We start from the raw sequence: 20,011 nt of genomic DNA, 5'->3' as shown, positions 1-20,011 counted from the left end.
TTATCAGCAATATAGCCCACCTTAAAATTCCATTATCCATTAATGGATAAATCCTTTAAATCCATAAAACATCCATTATCTATACCCACTTATTCCTAACCAGGGTCACAGGGATCAGCTGGAGCCTATCCCAGCTCTCTTTGGGTGAAAGGCAGGGGTACACCCTGGACAGGTCCCCAGTCCATCACAGGGCCACATAGAGACAAACAACCTCACACACTCACACTCACTCCTATGGGCAATTTAGAGTCACCAATCAACCTGACATACATGTTTTTGGACTGTGGGAGGAAACCAGAGTACCTGGAGAAAACCCACACAAGCACAGGGAGAACATGCAGACTCCACACAGAAAGGCCCCTGATGGGTTTCAAACCAGGAACCTTGAAGCAATAGTGCTAACCACTAGCTAGGCTAATAGGCAGTAAGCTACTGTAACCAAGTCTGCAGAAACAGAGTACGTAGTAAACCACATTTGTACTCCCATTACATTTCAGTTATTAGGCCTATATTGATGAAAAATCTCCATCAGTTCTGATCGATCCACATTAACTCAAAGTTATGAGCGCAGACTAACAATTTGAACTATGTCAGTTGCCCATACTGCCACCAATCAGACATATCCAACTCCTGCATGTAATCTCATTTGTTTTATTGGTCTATTTGAACCTGCAACCTTTTGGTCAGTTACAGTTGACAGCTGTGGCCACAATAAATCAGACACTACAGCACTACAGATACAGCACAAACATTTCCCCACCATGGATAAAATCAACAAAAAACAAGTTGGACTCGTGCAAATTTCTTGAAGCACACACATCATCACCCTAAACACTTACAAAAATTCCTATATAAATGGAAAAAGGTATCAGTGCAAACTGTGTGATCCTTGATTTAGTTGCCATATGGCCCAAATCCGCACATGACTCAAGAGTCCTTAGAGAGAGCAGATTCAAACTTTTATTCAGAAATAATCATGCTACCCTGGATGCACAACTCTTATGGGGATTTTTAAAAAAAAATGTGATTGCATGGTGCTGATGAGAATAGTTTCACACAGCGGAGTCACATTATGAGTGGCTTTCTAATAAACTTACAACCTATTAAAGATTAAATATAATGGTATAAATGATGTTACTAAAATAACTAGCTTTTTTCAGATGTATGTATAAAACTTTGAAAATTGAAAAAATTTGAAAAGTACCACTGTATAAATCTACATACCTCAACTTCCTCTATTTTACAGCTCTGAATGTCATAAAACAATGACAATACATTATTTCCTAGTTGTCATTCTTACTAAAATAAGGGTAGAGGGCTTCATAAAGAACTCTTTTGTCAGCTGTCCATCAATCAAACAGTCAAGAATGTGTATGGTACTGGTTCCTCTGCAAACAGTTTGTATTTTGTGCAGGTGTATGAGGGAGAATACAAAAAAAGGGCTCCCGTTCATCATACATAAATAAATATACTGTAAATGTAAAAAACAAAGGCACATCCAGAAACAGTGAATGTAGCACTATTGAAACACTACAGTACATGTATAGTCAATATCTAATGAATGTTAGATATAACAAGTTTAATGTTAAAGTTTTCCTGACAAAATCAGCAAAAAAAAAAAAAAAAAAAAAAAAAAAGACAAAACAATCTAAGTTACTATTTATTAGTTACTATTCATTTTAGTTTAATGAAGTTAAACATTCAGCTAACCTTTCCTATTAGGACTTTGTGGTGTGTTTTGATCAGATTTGAATAACAATAACCAAACAAATTCAACAACTGTCATCATATCTTATTGGTGCATTCAAAACAGATCACAGCAGCCTCTAAAATGACTATGAAGTTGAATTTACACGTCTGTAAAAAAAAAAAAAATTATTGCCTTCATGCAGTGGGACTTAATTAGAGCACATTTGTTTTGGCTAGGTGTGCCTAATAAACAGACAGCTGATTTGTTAACTATGGGTTTAGAGTGCCATCATATGCTGTAGCCGTTTCCTAAATTGTTGTTCAACAATTAAACCTAAATATATTTATATACAGATTTATATACAGGTAATGGTAATTGAGGGAATATAATCTTTTTTGCTGTTTGTGTGTCCACTCTTTACAGAAGACTGAATTTAAAAGTCAAGTGAACCCTCCATATGTAAGTAATGCTGCTATTTTGGCTCCATATCACTAAGGTGAAAAGAAAGCTTCAGTTATCTGCAGGGAAGTGCTATGTATGGCTGGCCATTCAGTTTAATGCATAGCTGTCCCTGCAGATAGTCTGTGAGTGCTGCACTTGACAGCAGTGACACTCACAACGATAACTGATTTCATGTAACCTCTCCACACTGGCCACTGACCACAGAAGAAGCTGTAAGTGCAACGGTTCGCACAGACTGCTGACCTCGAGACAACTGGAACGCTTCATGCAAACTCCTCCAATTGCTCAATTTATGTTGATGGGACATGATGACAACATGACCCCTGTTTCCTAGATAGGGTGAGCGAGGATGTTGAGGAATAACAAACAGCTACCTGCTTTGGCAACAGCATTGATGGATCTTAGCAACAGCTTCTCAGTATATGGTGTCTAAGAATTGTGTAGATGCAAGAATAGTTTTAATGGAATGAACTGGACAACACTTTTATACATGACTCATTTTTCATTATGCTTTGCCACTTAAGAGCACATTCAGTTTTTTCCATTTTTGTGAAACGTTCTGGTTTGAAGGTCAGAATTGCAAGGTAAGAGTGCAGAGGGGGGCTAATCAAAGCAGCACAGTCAATCAAGTACGTACGCATTTATTGTTTACTGAGTGGAGTTGAGTTGCTGAGGTTACTTTTTATCTAAAGAAATCAACTGGCTCATTTTTGTAATCAGGATATAAAGTTTCCAAGTGGCATCTTCACTTGTTTGGCTTCATAATGTCAGAAATTAAATTTTTGAGACACAACACACAATTGTAGCACTGGTGAAGCCGAAGGCCAGACTTGCTTTGCTATTATTTCTTGTCTCTGTTGTGGTACCTGCCACATCTGGAGCCGTCCTATCCAAGACTTCACCATGCTGCCAGTGGAGCACTATAAATTATTCCTGTTTAGCTAATGCTGCGTGTGTTATGTGTTTTGCAGAGCTAAAGACAATACTGCCCTTTGGATTTGTTTGCTCCACCTCTTAGAAATAAAAGTTAACTGCACCACATTTTCTGTGACAAACCAGATCAAATAGCTGCATTGTCCTGATTGTGCATGCAGCAAACTGTTTACAATGACAAGAAACATGAAAGTGGAAAACCAGTCTTTCATTAAGAAAACCAGTTGTACAGTGTGTGAGATGCTTTTCAGAAGGAACAAAACTCCAGTTAGACTGAGGAAGTGCTTTTAGTACTAAGTGTGCTAAATTAATTTATGTCCCTTAAAGCTCACCTGTGTTTGGCACCACCAGCCGTCCCCCTGGGTGGCCAAACATGCCTGACGTCCTTAGTTGCTCTTTGCAGGTGTTGAAGGGCCCGTTGAGGGTGAGTAAGCCCTTCTTACGTCTGTCTACAGTGTTGCAGTAGTCCCGGCTCAGGTCCCTTGGGAAGGTCTCGGAGGGGGCTTTGGCATGAAACTCTGCTCTTTCGGCCACACCTAGTGAAACCATGAAGGAGCTCTGAACTTTGACCTTAATGTCTGGCAGGGGGTCAAAGAGCTCTTTGTCTGTGCTGTCCTGGAAGCAGAGGGGAGTGCTGTATGTCCGTCCCACTGTTAAGTCAGGCTGCATCGATGAGTTGAGAAGCAGTGGGTTGCCTACAGAGATGGAGACATAGCACAGCAGACAGTAATCTCAAACAATGCTCATATGGGACTCACACTGTGTAAAGAACTTGTTTCATTAATGAATCAAAGCTCAGCGACTGTGTTTCCTGAACAGCACTCACAATGCATAATGAAATTCACTGGTGTCCCAGATACAGCTAAATAAGATTGTAGTGATTTTCCCTTTATTTTATGTTAGATGTTGATTTCACAAATTGAATTTTAAAAGGTTTAAAACCTGTGTTCATGACAGGAAAGGGATAAAAGAAGGGAGAAAATGTGTTAGTTTGTGTGAATTAAACAATATTAAAAATGTTTGTCTGCAACACAATACAGTAAATTATGTTCAGAACTGCTGTTAGTAAAAAAGCAGACAGTAGATTTGAAATTAAAATAACCTTTAATCTCCAGGTAACATTAAACCAGTTCAGATCACGTTTAAGGAACGCTCCGTGCTCCTTCTATTGTCATTTCCTGCTGATCAGTGAATCTCCAACACCAATTAAAACACCATGTCTGGGCAGGCAACCAGTGCATCAGAGGTAAGGGGACACAACCTGGACAGAAGGTCCAGGGCTCTGAGCCGCGGTCAGAACATTAGATTTAATTACCAAGCACACACACAGCTTGATCTCCATAATCCATCTGCTGGAGTCAGCTCCTCTGGACACTGAGTTGTCCTCCTGAAGGACAGAAGGGAGAGCCAGGAGGGGTCTAGGTGACTGCTCTGTAAATCGTAGGAGTCCTTCAGCTCCCAGTGTGGACCCAACAGCCTGTGGAGTGGGTCTTCATCTGTGGCCATTAAATGTGATGACGCTGCCAAACGGAGCGAGGAGCTTACCGCATCGATCTGGCAGGCTCAGATGCACAGTGTCCCTGCTTGAGCTGTGCCAAGATAACGGCGAAGTCAGTGAGTCCTTGCTGCCCAGCTGTTGCCTGGCGAGGGGTCCAGGGCAGGAGGCTAATGTTGTTTTATTTTTAGGGAAATTGTTAATTACTAGGGGCATGACTTGTGTTGAATGTTTGGGATATTGTTCATAAACTCAAGTTTTCCTGCTGTTTTTGTCTTATCCACATAATTAGAGTTATATAATAGAATATTGAATATAATCAGAAATTAATTTACATGCTGGTAACTGTGCTGCTGCTCATTTGTAGAATGAATCATAGTGGGTAGGGTTGTAAATAGTCAATTGTTTTTTTAATCAGTTCATCGATCAATTATTTTTTGGATTACTCAATGCATCAAGCCTATTAGACTTTTCACTATAGTTTCAATATGCAAACATCATTAAAAAGTAACACTGAAGTACTTTACAACAAAATGGTAATTATTTTACTACTTCTGTGATACACTGAAGGAAAATGTTTTACTGTAGTTTACTATATTTTAGAAGATTAGACTAAATAATTCCAATGTATAAGATTGTACCCAATACAAAATCTACCTTTAAAACAAATACATCATTAATCATCTCCTAACAGTGAGTATTTAGGTTTCAGTGTGCAGTATTGTTATTACATTGATTGAACCTGTACTTTATTTATTATTATTGCTCATATATTGGGTAAGCATGCTTCATGGCTGCATTATAAATGATACAAAGCATGAGAAGATATTAGAACATTTCCAGGTCATTCCTACTATGATAATATTCCATAAATACAGCTTCATGAAAAATGAAATTATGCATTTTTTATAACAGTCCAAAGGTTACAGTAAACCTACAGGCCATTCTGTGGATATTTCTGCTCTCGGGCAGAGCAGGAGCCCAGTGGACATTACCCCTCTGCAGCTGACATTCGATCACTGCTAAATTTTCTCCCCTCCGGTCGAGTGGAGAATGATCTGATTATTGCTTGAGTGTGCATCTTTAAGAATGGTGCAGTGAAAATGGAATGGTAGGGTTGAGATGAGAGAAGTTAATGAAATGTACCTCAGGTTGAATACCTTGAGGGATAGGTTTGGAATTGGGCCTCTGATTAAAAATCACTCAGAAGGAGAAGTAATGTGGAGAGACAGGGTCAGGTCAAAAGTCTCATTCAGCAGTCTGCCTCATAGTTGCTCCAGCAGCACAGAGCCATCCGGAAGCATTTAAGGACCTCTTTATGTATCTAAGATTTTTCTTTCTGATGATTATTAGGCATGAAAAAGCCACTAATTTGCAATCGAACACTAACTTGTGGTGAACCACCCCCTATGATCCACATGAAGTGCTTAATTTCTTGCTATGTTTATCAAAAGAACAGTAAAATGTTAACACACTCATGGCAGAAGAAGACTAATATAAAATTCCTCAACAACTTTCTCTAAAACAAACTGCTGATGCAAGAAGAGAGAGCAGAAAATGTTCTTCATTTCAAGGGGAGCCTTGGAATGGCTGATAGAGGGGAAGATGAAAAGGAGTGATTGTGGCCAGTGGAGGGCACAGCAGGCAGGCTACAGGGAGAGCTAGTCTATTTAAATAGGATTGATGACCCGCTCTATGTAGTCCAAGCTCATACCATCTTCCCGCCCACAACTTGTGTCACATATTTCGCATCATGTGATAAAGGGTGGGGTTGACTCCTCAGGCCTTGGGGAGCCAGGGGCACAGTGTGGGATCCAGCAGGGCTTCTCAGAGTGCTGTCACCATGGCAGCAAGGATGGATCACCCATCACTGCTATGGCTATCACTTGCACTAACCCAGAAGTGTCAATGACAGCAGTATGAATGCATGTAGGAAGGCTGGCCAGGACAGCCGCAGTCACACAACCAACAAAAGTTATTGCGATGTGTAACAAATATTGAATTGATGTTCACTGTTCCATACATTTATCCGTCAGTAGCTTAGGCCAGGGCAATCTGATGGAGGAGATTGGTTGCCAGTCAAATGTGTGGCCTGTGGGGAGGGTGAGGAGTGGCACCTGCGTCTATCAGAGATTGATTATCTCTGGCTTCACAATAACAGAGCAGCAAGTCTTTGAAAACAGAAGGACAGGTCCTTTCAATGATTATGGAGGTATAAATCCTAAGCAGTTGGGAGACTGCATGCTGTATTGCTCAATGCAAACAAATGCTGTAAATCACTGGGGTGGCCCTGTTTCAGAGGTCTTTGATGACAATGACTTTTGGCCTTGTGGTCTTCGGTGCATGACAGTGTAGAGTTGATGGCACTCTCTCTCTTACCTTGTCTGGTGGTCTTGAAATTGAAAGACTGGAAACCCCCGGTCAACGCAGAAGAGTCAATGACATCCACACCATACTCGCTGTGATTCTTCCTGTACAGCATGACAGCCACTACAAGGATTGCCACGGCGATGATGCCAGCTCCAAGACCTGAGTACAGAGCTATGTCGTTGGAGCTATCCATACCTGGACCAGATGAGACATGAAAAAAAGGATGAAAAATCCGATATAACATATAATATCCAGGTATCAGAAATAGCCTGGCAAGAATGAACAAAGGCCAAAGGCAAATAAAGGCCAGGTATAAAAAATGAAGAGGGTAGAATTATCTGTAGCTTAACCACAGGTCCAACACTTTACCTTATTATAATGTGTATTTGGCATACGCCTGCATATGCGAAAAAAGTTGTATAAAATGATTTGTGCCTGTGAGGGAACTTGCCATTGGGTGAGTCTAAAGACTACAATCTTGAAAATTAAATACATAAATAAATAAATAAATAAAGGGTGGTCTAGTTCAAGTTGATTTGTAGGTAAAGTAGTCACCAGAAAGATGGGCAAAGTATGGCTACAAGACTTAATGTGCAGAAAGTGTGAGTGTCATGGTAGTTTAAGATTGTTTTGGGGAAAAAAGAAAAGTGGAACGCCTGACATGACTTTTGCTTTACTTATGAAATTTGGGCTGTGGAAATGTACAGTTTCATGGATTTATCAAGATAACGGGTAAAAACATGGAAGAAGTGTTAAAATATGTATGATCTACAAATCTGAAATAAATGCATCTCTGTAATATAAGTCTTACTAAAGGTCTGATTCCACCGATACTGAAGTAAGTAAAAGCCTTGGTCACTATTTGAGAATTTACTGTATACAAATGTGTTCTTCTGAGATTTGTCAAACACATCACTTCTTCGTACGATAAAGGTAGCTTTGCCAACTAAGTGAAACTTTTTGCACATAAAAGAGACTTTTATTATCATGAAGATTCAGACACAGTGAGAAGAAGACAGATGAAAAGCAATGAAAACAAGACTGTTATTATGTAGACATTCAAGGAGAAACACCAGCAAGTGTTACAATGTGTTACACTAACACCACCATGGAATATGAGATATGATATGAGAAGGATGGAAAGTGATAACATGGTGTAGATCATGTCTTATTACTCTATGCTACATTATGAACCATAGATAGGAAGAAATGAACATGTCCACTCATTACTAAGCTGTTACCTATCACATACAAACTGCTGATATGCAACACGATTAGCCTAACTGCCTTTAGACCCACTGATCTACATCCAATGGTTATGATACATATCTTACTGCAATCAGAGCCCATGTGGTGTAGCCAAGTGCTCACCAGTTGTTGCAAGGACCAATCAGAGGCAAATCCATTTAGAGTATTCCCATCAAAGTAAGTGTTCAGCAGCTATCAACTTCATACACCCCAATCAAGCTTTTCTTAAAGGCTGCAAAGAAAGCATTAACCATGCCTTTTAAAGTAATGTGGCAGGCCAATAAAGGCACTCAAGCTACTGTAACACCTGACAATCACTTAGCCTGGCAAACCCCAGCAAGTGATTGAAAGCACCCACAGGACTGAAAGGACAGCCCCATAAATTGGTCAAATTAGCTTGTTTGCAATGATTACAACCCATTAATCTCCCACAACATAGCACATGTTCACTTGTCACAACCAATATATCTCCTGACTCCAAGTAGAAACAGAGCTGTGATGTCACGGTTATCATAAAGTCAGGCACTGTATAATGACATGAATACATAATGGGCACTTGCTACTGTAGGTTAAAACAGGGATTGCTCAGATCAAAGTGAACTAAATGATGATAATTCATGGTGTTTCTGCTCCCAGGGCGTGTGTTGAGAGAATGAAAATGACTGTCACTCCTTTTTCTGCTAATGTTAAACACAATTTACAATCTCTTGCCCCCAGAATTCAGGGCATTATATATTAGTGGCAGGTGGGGGCTGGGTGAAAGAAGATGAAGATGAAAGAAATCCACAGAGGAAGACTCACTTTGAGGTTTAACATCATGTAGCAGCTTTCGATCTGCAAAGACAGAGAGATAGAATGAGACAAAGAAGAGAGAAAGTGATGATTAAAGTCCGAGCTGATGTGAAGTGACTAAAAAGTGTGGTCTTCAATCCGACACCCTCAGTAGAAAGAGGCTCTTTTGCTGACTCTGCTCAAAGATGATATACAGTATCTCATACCAGCATCATTACTGTCCTCGTATCGAGATGATTATCTCCTAACACAAGTCCAAAAGCGAAGTTTGATTTATTACGTCACACGTTACAGTTTAAGAGTTTCACTTAACGTATATTATGGAGCCCAAAACGAAGTTTATAACCATACGCATATTTTAAGAGGGTTGCACAACTTGAGGATATAATGTGTTCTTTTTTATGAACAATAATGGAACTGTGATTTAAATGATAATTAGTTTCTATAATTTAAAGTAGCTTGTTTAAGTGGTGCTCACTCTTTCTGCTTGACAACTACTGTACTGTTACTAGTTACAATGGTATTATCTATTTAGATATATGTCTTAGCCCAAACAGACTCACCATTCAGTTTCTTCATGCTTTCTTTTAAAAAACAATACAGAGTAGGATTTCTTTTTCCAGGAAACAATGTAGTTCAATGTCAATACCACAGACACCACCAAGTGGAAAAGAGCCAAGACTTATATATTTTGTAGTTTGGCAAACGCACTGAATTAACATAAATGAGCTGCAGCTGCACACATTTATAGCTCATTTAGACATTAATGTAAGCTGTAAATAAATGTGAGCCTCTTGTGATTTGAAAATGACACTCCGTCAAGTCATAATTTTCATTTAAAAAAAATCATCATTCAGCCCTATACTGCAGCCATTATTCATAGTAGTGCTCACACTACTGAGTAAAACATTCAAATGTTGCATGTGCATGAACCAAACAGTGCAATTTCATTCCAAACATCAAAAATAAATGTCTGCTCTTCTTACCCTGTGAGAGTTTCAGTATGACATACAATTTGTCAGGTGAGCAGCACACAGGAGAAAGAGTGCTGACATAATGTAGCATTTTTTTTTCCTACACACACTTCCTGTTCAAACATGCTTGTGATGACTAGCCATGTAAACTTAAGTGTGTATGAGAATGATAGGAAAATGATGACAATGATGATGATGATGATAACAATGATGATGATGATGCCCAACAGGGAGAAGGGCCTTACTCTGGGTACATAGTCCATCTGTGCAATTCTCAGTGGCCTCACTGTTCCCTTCACACATCTTGCCACGGTGTCTGGGTGCAGGGGAGTTACATTCCCGACTCCGCTGCCTCTCACACTGGCTACTGCATAAGGTCCATTCGCTCCACTCGTCCCATCCTCCATCAACTGCAGCAAGATGAAACATAAATGTGTGGATGAAAAGTACAACTACTTCATATGTCTGTACACACACACGTAACACAAAATTTGACTTGAGATATTTCAAAGAAACACAATTACTGATTAGCATTGAAAATAATTAGCATAATTATACTATCTTAGCAATAGTGGAGTCAAGGGCCATAATTTTACTTTGATCTGATCAGTAGCTGTTTTCTGATGACTGTCATGTTTAGGTTAAGCTGGCATAAACAGGGAAAGTAACCGTACAAGAGGATTTCCCAAAACTTTGGACTGTTTCTTTATGTTAAAATATTTATGTCCATCTTTTTAGAACACAGGTAAAATTAAATTTTGGTGCAATCAACTTTTAAAAATTAATTTTAAGGGCACATACACATACATTCAGAATGACACAAAATGCAAAATAGTTCTGTAGTGGTACAGCTTGAGAGACAGTTTCTCCCCATTAACCCTCAGGCCTTGTACTATATAATAGAATTTGATGCAAGGCTGTGAAACCAAGACAGTCTGGTGCATGTTAATAGCTGGAATTCTTCCACCATGCTCTGTCATCTGATCAAGGAACAGCTCATCATGCTTATCTTAACAAATATTGGAAGACCATATGGCAGCAGAAGATTTCGGGCAGCAGTTGCCATGCACATAATACAGTCTTGTGGGTGGTGGAAAAAGATATTTCTTATGTGATGTTCCCTACCTACACTTTGCATCTGTTCATGCTTTCCTCTCAGCTAGTTGAAAGGGAAACAATGTGTTTCTATCTTGCGATGAGACTGCAGATTGCCTCTGAGTTTGACCGCAGTCACTGGTAAGTGTAAGCATAATTGTATCCCTTATGAATTTTTGCTTAGATTCTGTTGAATGAGCGGATCTGCTTAGAGGTACACAACAGATACAGTCTGACAAACTGTAATTACTGCAAATTTCTCCAATACTTCAACACACTTTGGATAATCTTCATATTCCAAGCACCATTTTTAGCTGATCAGTGCATTTTACATGTGTAGCCTTTTAAATTGACTAGTCACGACGACGTTTGATGACGTTTGATGACGTTTTTTCAATTATGACATTATGGCCTTTGTGCCTCTTTCTTTCTTGATTCATGCAAAGCTTCTGTTTGAACTTAAGTGCTATCAAAACAGCTAATTTTTAAAAAAATCTAAAACTACCTTCTGTGATAAAATGGCAAATATCAAATTTTTAATAAACTCTTGTCAACTTCTGTCATGTTACATAGTCAATAGACAGTGGACATTCACAGTATATATCTACTGTTGCCTACACAATTATTACTGTAGCTGTAGCTTTTTGCAATAGCATGATTTTTAAGATCTAAAGCATCATAAATCAAACTCATCTTGTATAAATACTTCATGTTTCTGTATATAATTTTCAAAATAAAGGAAAAGTTGTACTGCTGTTCTATAGGCTACTGTTGTTAGTCTATATTTTTGCTGTACCGTGAACCCCAAAAGGTATAAATTAAAAATATCTAACAAACATTCTTTTTTCTGTCTTCTCTGATCATCATCTTCCCTCCTACTCTATGTTTCTGCCTAGTCACCTACCAGTCTGGCACCCTCTAGACCAACACTTTATTTGTATTCTCCCACTACAGGCTGGTTCAACTGGGAAAACTAGTACAGTTGAACTTATTTTTAAATGCACTACTTTCAACACATTCGATGGATTCAATGGATTTCACAGAGAGAAAATCTGTTCACACTAGATGATTAAATTAAGAAGAGAAAGCACACCTTTAATTATATAAGTGAGACATATAGGCTGTATTAAAATTGACAGGTGTGACAAAAAGGAAAAGTCTCACCTCTGTCTCACCTCAACGTTTCATTATAACACTACTGGTCTATGGACTGGATTGAACCTATGATGATCAATTTATGAGTCAGTTGTTTCTGTCTGGCTGAAAAAAAGTTTAAAACTACCAACGAGTTTACATTTAATTAAATTAGAGCGATATGGTGTTTTATTATGAAAACAATTTCCTTTGAAAGCCTTTTATTGGTTCCAATGAATTCGTATTCTATTCCCACCTGCAACTGAATCAGCAGAGAGACATACTGGTACAGCGTTTCTTTTCAGACAAGACCCATCAACTTGTAGAAATCTTTTTTCTTACTCTTTCAGCTGCTCCTGTTAGGGGGCGCCACCAGCTGTTCAATTGATCCACGTGATTGATTTGGCACAAGTTTTATGCAACCCTCTCATTTACTCGGGCTTGAGAGTGACACTAAGGCTGCACAGGCTTGTGCAACCTCAGTGGCTGAGACTGCCGGCCCTTAATAGGCAACTGTTTTACAGAAAAACCCTTTCTCCTTAAATTACATAACTAGCAGATTAGTTTTTCTACAACAATCCTTGAATTCGTTTTTTTAATCAGTAGATTATATCTGCTATTTCTTTGGTGCTGCACTGAAGAGTAGTTGAGGTAAAGCAACGTCTAAAATGCTGTGTTGATATGACTTGTGAACTTTGATTTGTTACCCATTGACATAATATACTTAATTGTTTCCAAAAAATTCTCTTCTCAGTGTAAAATGTTGAATCTGACTGGGCTGTTTGCCAGTAAGTAAGCCAGTCCAGACAACAATTATGTGTCCTCAAAGTGCATTTGGCAAAACGAATTCTGTGTGACTGTATTTTGTAGACACCTGCATTGTTGAGACTCAATTAGTGATGAAGGAAATATCATATAGGCTCATACATAAAAATGTATAAAATTGTATCTGTTATTATATTAGCACAGCAGTGATTTGGTTATAAGGCTACAGCAAAGTTTGTTGTTCAGTCTCCCAAAGATTTACCAATTTGCCTTTATTCTGGAGACATTTCAATTTGTCCAGTTATTTTGTTTACCTCCAAATACCTGCAAATCTAATCACATACAACTGGCTCCACCTGCCATTTCTTTCAATTTCAAGTATTGTTAGTATTGTTATATTTTTTTGTTCATGTTGTTAATAAGGCTGTTAAAATTAACACGTTAATGCGTTAACACAAATTAATTTTAACTGCACTAATTTTATTAATTTCCTGTTTGGCCCGTGGCCTAGCCCATAGTGGGAGAAGTTGAAAATGCAGCCATAGACAGTAAAGAGTGCAGCAGCAAACAGAAATGGAGAAAGAAAAAGTCTTCTGAACAGTAAATTCATTTACAAAACTATGTCTGATGGTTCTGTCAACAAGACAAAAGTTGCCTGCATGCAGTTGGCTTGTCTGTTTGAGCAACTGGCTCAGTGCAAAGAAAGAGAAATAATGGGAACTTGCATGTTGTATGTTTAGGGTGGCATCACTAATAATAAACATACATTTGCATAAAGCATCCATGTTTGTCCATGCCCATGTTGATTAGAGTATTAAAAATTTAAGGTACATTTATAACAGAAAAAAATGTGATGATTAAGTTGCAATTAATCACCAGTTAACTCATGACAATCGTGCAATTAATTGCGATTAAATATTTTAATTTATTATCAGCCCTAGTTGTTAATAATGCATTATATTAGCTATCCCACTGGTCTGTTATGTGTAGCATTTCTTTTGCTTGTGGTAGATCAAACTGTAATTTCTGTTCAAATACTTTTGTTTGTTTTTTGTTGTGACATGTTTAATGTCCTACATAGTCATGGATGACAATGTAGGTTGTGTATAAATGTAGAAACATTTCAACACAATAGTGACTTGCTGGTGTGACAGTGCAAGGGAAAGTGCATTACTATTTCACTAATATGCTAAAGTAAAATGGTCATCATTACCTGATAAACATTAGTACAATAGCATTTACCTCAAAGCATCGCCGTGTTTACATACAGCATCACAGATCTGCTAGGATAGAAATATACTTATTTTCCCGCTGCCCCCTGGAACAATACAACTATTTCTGATTCCACAATAGCACTCTTAAATAATGGCTGTGAAAACAGAAGTCTAGTCTGCAGAGTTGCCTTTACATTGATGGGCCTGGATACAACACTCACTAAGCTAACCCTGGTTTCTGTCAGTATAAACCTCAGCGATCAGAACAACAGTAGGGTAAGTAGTAACAGAAGCAGGTGATATGTCAGAGAAATCATTCGTAGAAAACTTTTAATACTTTTTCACAACTAGATGAAAGTAACATTTTTTACTTCCAGCACCATCAATAAATTTCTATGTATTCGATTCAGAAACTCAAAAGTTAAGTGGAACTGACTTGGGCAGAGTGCATTGCAGGTGATCTTCTGTACGGACATGCCCTCACAGAAAGCCCCGCCATTCAGAGGTGCCGGGTTAGTACATGTTCGAGATCGCTTCTGGATACCTCGCCCACACGGCACATTACAGGGTGACCACTCCGTCCACAGGGACCAGCCGCCATTCACTGTAAAGAGTTCAACAAAGTTAGAGAAGAAGAATAGAGGTAGACTGAATGCATAACAACATGTATTACTTTCCCAGAGTCTGGCATAGTTAAATACTTTAACAAGAACTGGGTTTATTAATGATTATGCAGGCTCCCAGGCACTGCAAGGCAACAATGCATAACGGCTGGAGAAGATTGAGCACAGCACATTCATTGTGGTGGATATACAGCTCCCTCTTTCCTAATTGCCAGTTCAATGTTCCTTGCTTTTGGATTAAGATAAAGGCACGGGACTAGGGGAAAGCAAAGAAAACAGCCATTAAATGAAATTGCCATTTCTAAAGGCGACACTGAGTCATACTGGTCGACAAGTTAGAGTCGACCACTTAGCAGAAGCAGTTTACTCTATGATCTCTCTGTCTAATGGTTGTCGAAGCTAAATGCTTAGCTGTGCTATCAAAGCTGGTGAACCCACATTGCTGGAAGGCCTCTGGCAAATAAATACTTAATAAGCAGCACTCCTTTTAAATGAGATTAAGACACAGTGGCTTATTTCCTTTCATAAAGTACACATTGATTTTAAATGAGAGGCAGTAAATTGAGTCTTTGAATAATACATTCATCGAAATGAAGAGGAAACATTGCTCTTCAGTGGAAAACACAGAGATGGGTTTCTTAATCACTTGTATAGGGGTGCAGGAAACCAAACAAAATGACCTGAAGTGCCATGTAAACACTGTCATTACAATTTATTGCGATATAGCAGACAATAATGTCAGCCAGGAGGAAACCTACCATAGACTATCACTGTGGCTGTGGCACTGCGTCTCTTTGCCACAATGTTGCTGGCAAGACAGGTGTAGTTGCCTGAGTCTGACAGACGGGCCTCGTTGATGATCAGGTTGTGGTCGGCTCGTGTGTCAATGTTGCCGTCAGCCAGGGAACTCACCAGCTCTTCATTTTTTAGCCATTCAACCTGCACAGAAGAGGCAATAAAGTATGACGTGAGGAGTCTGCAACAAAACATCTCTATTACTCAAGTATTAATTATTCTAAAACTTTTAAGTAGTCACAGCTTTTGAATGTAAGGATCGAAACATACTGTGTCTACAAAGGAAGTGTAGCAGGAGCAACATTAGCATAGGAGTAGCAGCAGCCTCAGTGCATTGAGTGTCAGGGCAGAATGTTTTCAGGAGCAGTTTTGTTTTAGCAGCACACTGACCTTAGTACACACTCATTGTAGTTCTGTCTGTAAAACAGACTTGGAAAAATACACTCAGGGCATTGTTTACAAATGCACAGTACAAGTAAAACACAAGTCAATATGCAGGATGTGTAAACAGATTAGATTGATTAAAATGCAGCTGAAATGCTTTCTGTGTAGTTCAATGTTGTACCTGCAGTATACCATAGTACTAGTGCAACAAAGTCTTGCTACTTCACTTAGCAACTAGTCTACAGACAAATGAAGTATTCATAGTACGGAAGGTCGGAGGTGGTGATCTGGTCAGAGAATGTTACAAAACTGCAAAATTATTTTTTTTCTGTGTGTGTTTTTTTTTTTTGGGGGGGGACGACGTATCAGAAAGTGCCACGACAATATGTCATTTTTCTATAAATAAACTACTGTTAGCCAGCAGGCTATTTTAAGCTGCAACCCATTAGCAAGGTATTGTAAAAAACAAACTAAGGATCTGTAAAGTAGTAGGTATTTTGGCCCAGTCCTCCTGAGCAAACCGCTCCAGCTGTCTCAGGTTTGAAAGGTGCCTCAGCTTATTCCACAGATGTTTGATAGGATTTAGATCAGGGCTCATAGAAAGCCACTTCAGAATAGTCCAATGTTTTATTCTTAGCCATTCTTGGGTGGTTTTAGCTGTGTGTTTTGGGTCATTGTCCTGATCCATGACTGGCAACATCTCATGTCTGCTAAGAGACTGGAGGTTACACAAGACAGCTGAACACAGTGGTCTGCATCATTGTGACTGTGACTTATGAATGATGGCAGATGTTTACAAATCACAGGTAACACCATTTATTCTGGTAAAATCATACCACTGCCACCTGGTTCCACATCAATAAAACAGTTTTTACTCATTATTCATAGACTAAGTGAAGTTCTCTTTCTTGAAAGGCAATCGATTTCATTTCAAGAGAAAAGAATGATCATACTGTGCTTTCAGACAGCAAGTGGCTACTGCTGCATCTGTAACCTAACAGTCTGAGCGATCACATTAAATGGGTGGCATTTGATTATGTTTGATGCCACCACTCTGTGTTACTGATTGATACCATCCACTTGCAGTACTCTAATTTTATCATCTAGGCAAGCAAGGTGGGTTTAAGCTTAAAATAGAGGAAATGGTTAGTATTATGATTCAGATAACTTAGGTACTGGATATGTTTTCTGGGGTTTCCATGGTCACAACGTGAGCCACAGTGGTAAGCTGAAAATGTTTAACCATCATTGGCTTGGTCTGAGTTATCAACCTTGGTGACAATGCTCTCATTGTGCTGGACAAAACAAAGGCAGGGGAGGCAGCTCTTTTTTTCTGAGAGTACCTTTAGGGCCACTGTATGCTCAAGAGATGTGCTTCTTGATCATCTAACAGCTGAAACTGCTACCACCCACACAGGTATTGTGGCAGGCATGCTTCTGACAATTTTTGTACATTTCTGAAACTGATAATTGATATTCTCACCCTACTCATGCAATTATTGGCCCACTGTGGGAAGGTGTTAAGATGCGCAGTCTAAACTATTTTTTGCTTTTCTTCACAGAACTGCTTCCATCATTTGCAACAACATGAACACTATCTGAGCACAGATAAACTGAGCACAAAGGCACAAAGAAAATTTTTGAAGAGTGTAGTGCAATAGAGAGGATGCTAGCACAGCAGGTTTGTTGCCTTGCCTCTTAGTCCCTTTTAAACAGCTACTTTCACCTTTAAACGTGGTTGACTAACATGTTAGTATTTGAGGGCTCATAAGATGCAGATTTCAAATTAGGATCATTGCCCCCAAAACTGTACAGTTTAAATACTGGACCACTGTATCCTTTAGTACCAGCCTGCTGAATAACCTCAGCTAAGCAGCACAACCACTGACACTAAAGCCATTAGGCAGTCAAACGAAGCACTATAACCAATTACCAGCAACAGGGAGGAAAACTAATTGTGAATTACAAACTTAGTGATGCTTTAGTGCATCAACCCTGGTAAAGGAGCTGCATCACTGCATTTGCAAATTACATTCATAGTGTGGCAGAATGGGCCATGCTGATGGATTTATAGGAAGCACACAGGCACCCTTTATAGTAAACAACACTCAGGCTGGATGCAAATGGGAAGTGCCAGTGGGCATGCAAACATGGTGAATAGAAATGACATACAGACCCCAGGGATGATGGATGGCAGGAATATATTGACACAAATAAAAATGATAATGAACATCACGGCACAATAATCATTTCTCACATTTGCTATTTTCACACCTATTTAACTCATTTGTACCACTTTTAGCAAGAGTGACTTTTTTGTTGTTTTTGAAGTGCAGTACAATTATGAAGACTGAGGCCTAAATTTTCCGACATTTGGCCTTTAAGAAAACTTACAGTAGAACCCAAGTTTCACAGCCTGCTAGATTCTATTCTACAGTCAAAAGAGAGCATTTACCATGGGTGTCATCAGGGGTAAGGTGCTTAGCATCGCTGACAGATAAGAAAATAGAGAAGCAGAACACTTGAAGACAGAGCCTAATTTCTCATGATTAAAGTTATCTGCCACTGAACGGATGGCACAAGTGGTGGCACACCTCACAACTCCCCACCCTTCAACACTTCATGTATTTATTTCAATGTTATTCTGGGAAATTTGTGACTTGAAAGAGGCAATTAACGTGTAGCATGAGCCTGCCCTCACAGTGTTTGGGGCCACGCTGCACATTAGCTGTCTGTCTCCCACTAACAGCCCATGGGTAATGATAAAACAATTCATTCAGCAGAAAGGAAAAGAGAGAGATACACAAAGAGTGAGAGATACAGAGAGAGAGAGCGATAGAGACAGACAGACAGACTGACAGACAGACAGAGAGAGAGAGACAGAGAGAGAGAGAGAGAGACAGAGAGAGAGAGACAGAGAGAGAGAGAGAGAGAGAGAGAGACTGACAGAGAGAGAGAGCGTCGAAAGGAGGAGGTGGTGGGAGAAAAAAATATGAAGGGACAAGTACAAATTAGCCTGGCAAGTAGGTGGCAGGGGATGTGAGAAATGAATTGCCTAATTGGCACATTTGTTTCAATTAGGATATGGTCATCAGTGTCAGCCTTGATGTAGGGTGTTTCCAGGCGGGGCTTCACATCAGGGCTTCCTCCCTGTGATTTCATTACCCAGACCACCCCTCAAAGTCACCTCCTCCAGCAATGCACAGTGGCCAGGTCCTCTCATCTACTTAAGTACACACACATGCACACAGCTCAATCAGATGACATTTGCTGATGATTAGCTGCTGAGAGATGTGGTGGTTGAGGGGCAATTAGAGGACAGAGGAGCACTGTAACGAGTGACACTGCAGCCATCATCACGACTTATGAGGAGATTGCTGATCAGGACCTTGCCAGATAACACTTTCCCCGGTGCTTGTGTGTCTCATCATCCCGCTCCTAGGGCTAATGGTCATATGATGTCAAGGTGACAGTAAAAATGAATGCAAATCAGTGCTATAAGGAGATAATCTGCCTGGTGAGTCATGTATAGGTGTCACAATTTAGCATGATCTCCTCCTCTTAGGGCAAATTTTAGCTGCTTGTGGCAAAGCTGGTGTGGGTAGCAAAACTTTTTAATTGTTGGGTATCTCATTGACGCGGTTACAAGGATTGGAGTTAAATCACATTTTTCTGTTTTTCTGTCACATGTATGCATGGATGCCAGCGGGATCCACTGAACAGCGAATTAGAATCGGCACCTTAGAGCACAGTATTAATCCATCTGATGGTTTTTCCCCACAGCCAATCAGTAGCACATGCAAAGAAAGGCATGCTTAATATGCCAACGTACACACACACAAATACCCGCTGAGTCTTTGAACTCAGCATGCCTCGGTGTGCTCATACGAATGGCAAGCCCGACAGCAGCAGGTAGAGCTGGGGGGAGCAATCTGCGGCTCAGCTGTGCTCTCCCACTCCAGAGGTTAATCAGAAATGATACAGGGGAGAACACAAAGTGGGTCTGCATTGCCCATCCGACTTCCATGTTGCTGCCC

At 39.6% G+C, this 20,011-nt stretch overlaps 1 protein-coding gene across 2 annotated transcripts in view; it reads right to left on the bottom strand.

Annotated features, from left to right (window-relative positions):
- The window catches only part of unc5db (unc-5 netrin receptor Db), a 169,930-nt gene that overhangs the window by 39,524 nt on the left and 110,395 nt on the right, over positions 1-20,011 (bottom strand). For both annotated transcript variants that reach the window (XM_026322423.2, XM_026322425.2), the window contains 6 exons: positions 15,554-15,734; positions 14,609-14,776; positions 10,210-10,374; positions 9,000-9,032; positions 6,960-7,145; positions 3,418-3,780 (listed from right to left, as the gene is read on the bottom strand). In XM_026322423.2, the coding sequence (XP_026178208.1) occupies positions 3,418-3,780; positions 6,960-7,145; positions 9,000-9,032; positions 10,210-10,374; positions 14,609-14,776; positions 15,554-15,734 (1,096 nt within the window). The remainder of the gene's footprint in view (positions 1-3,417; positions 3,781-6,959; positions 7,146-8,999; positions 9,033-10,209; positions 10,375-14,608; positions 14,777-15,553; positions 15,735-20,011) is intronic.

The sequence above is a fragment of the Mastacembelus armatus genome, chromosome 9, assembly GCF_900324485.2.
Source record: "Mastacembelus armatus chromosome 9, fMasArm1.2, whole genome shotgun sequence".
NCBI lineage: Eukaryota > Metazoa > Chordata > Actinopteri > Synbranchiformes > Mastacembelidae > Mastacembelus > Mastacembelus armatus.
Note: the sequence above shows the minus strand (reverse complement) of the source record. Positions and strands in the feature narration are given on the sequence as shown.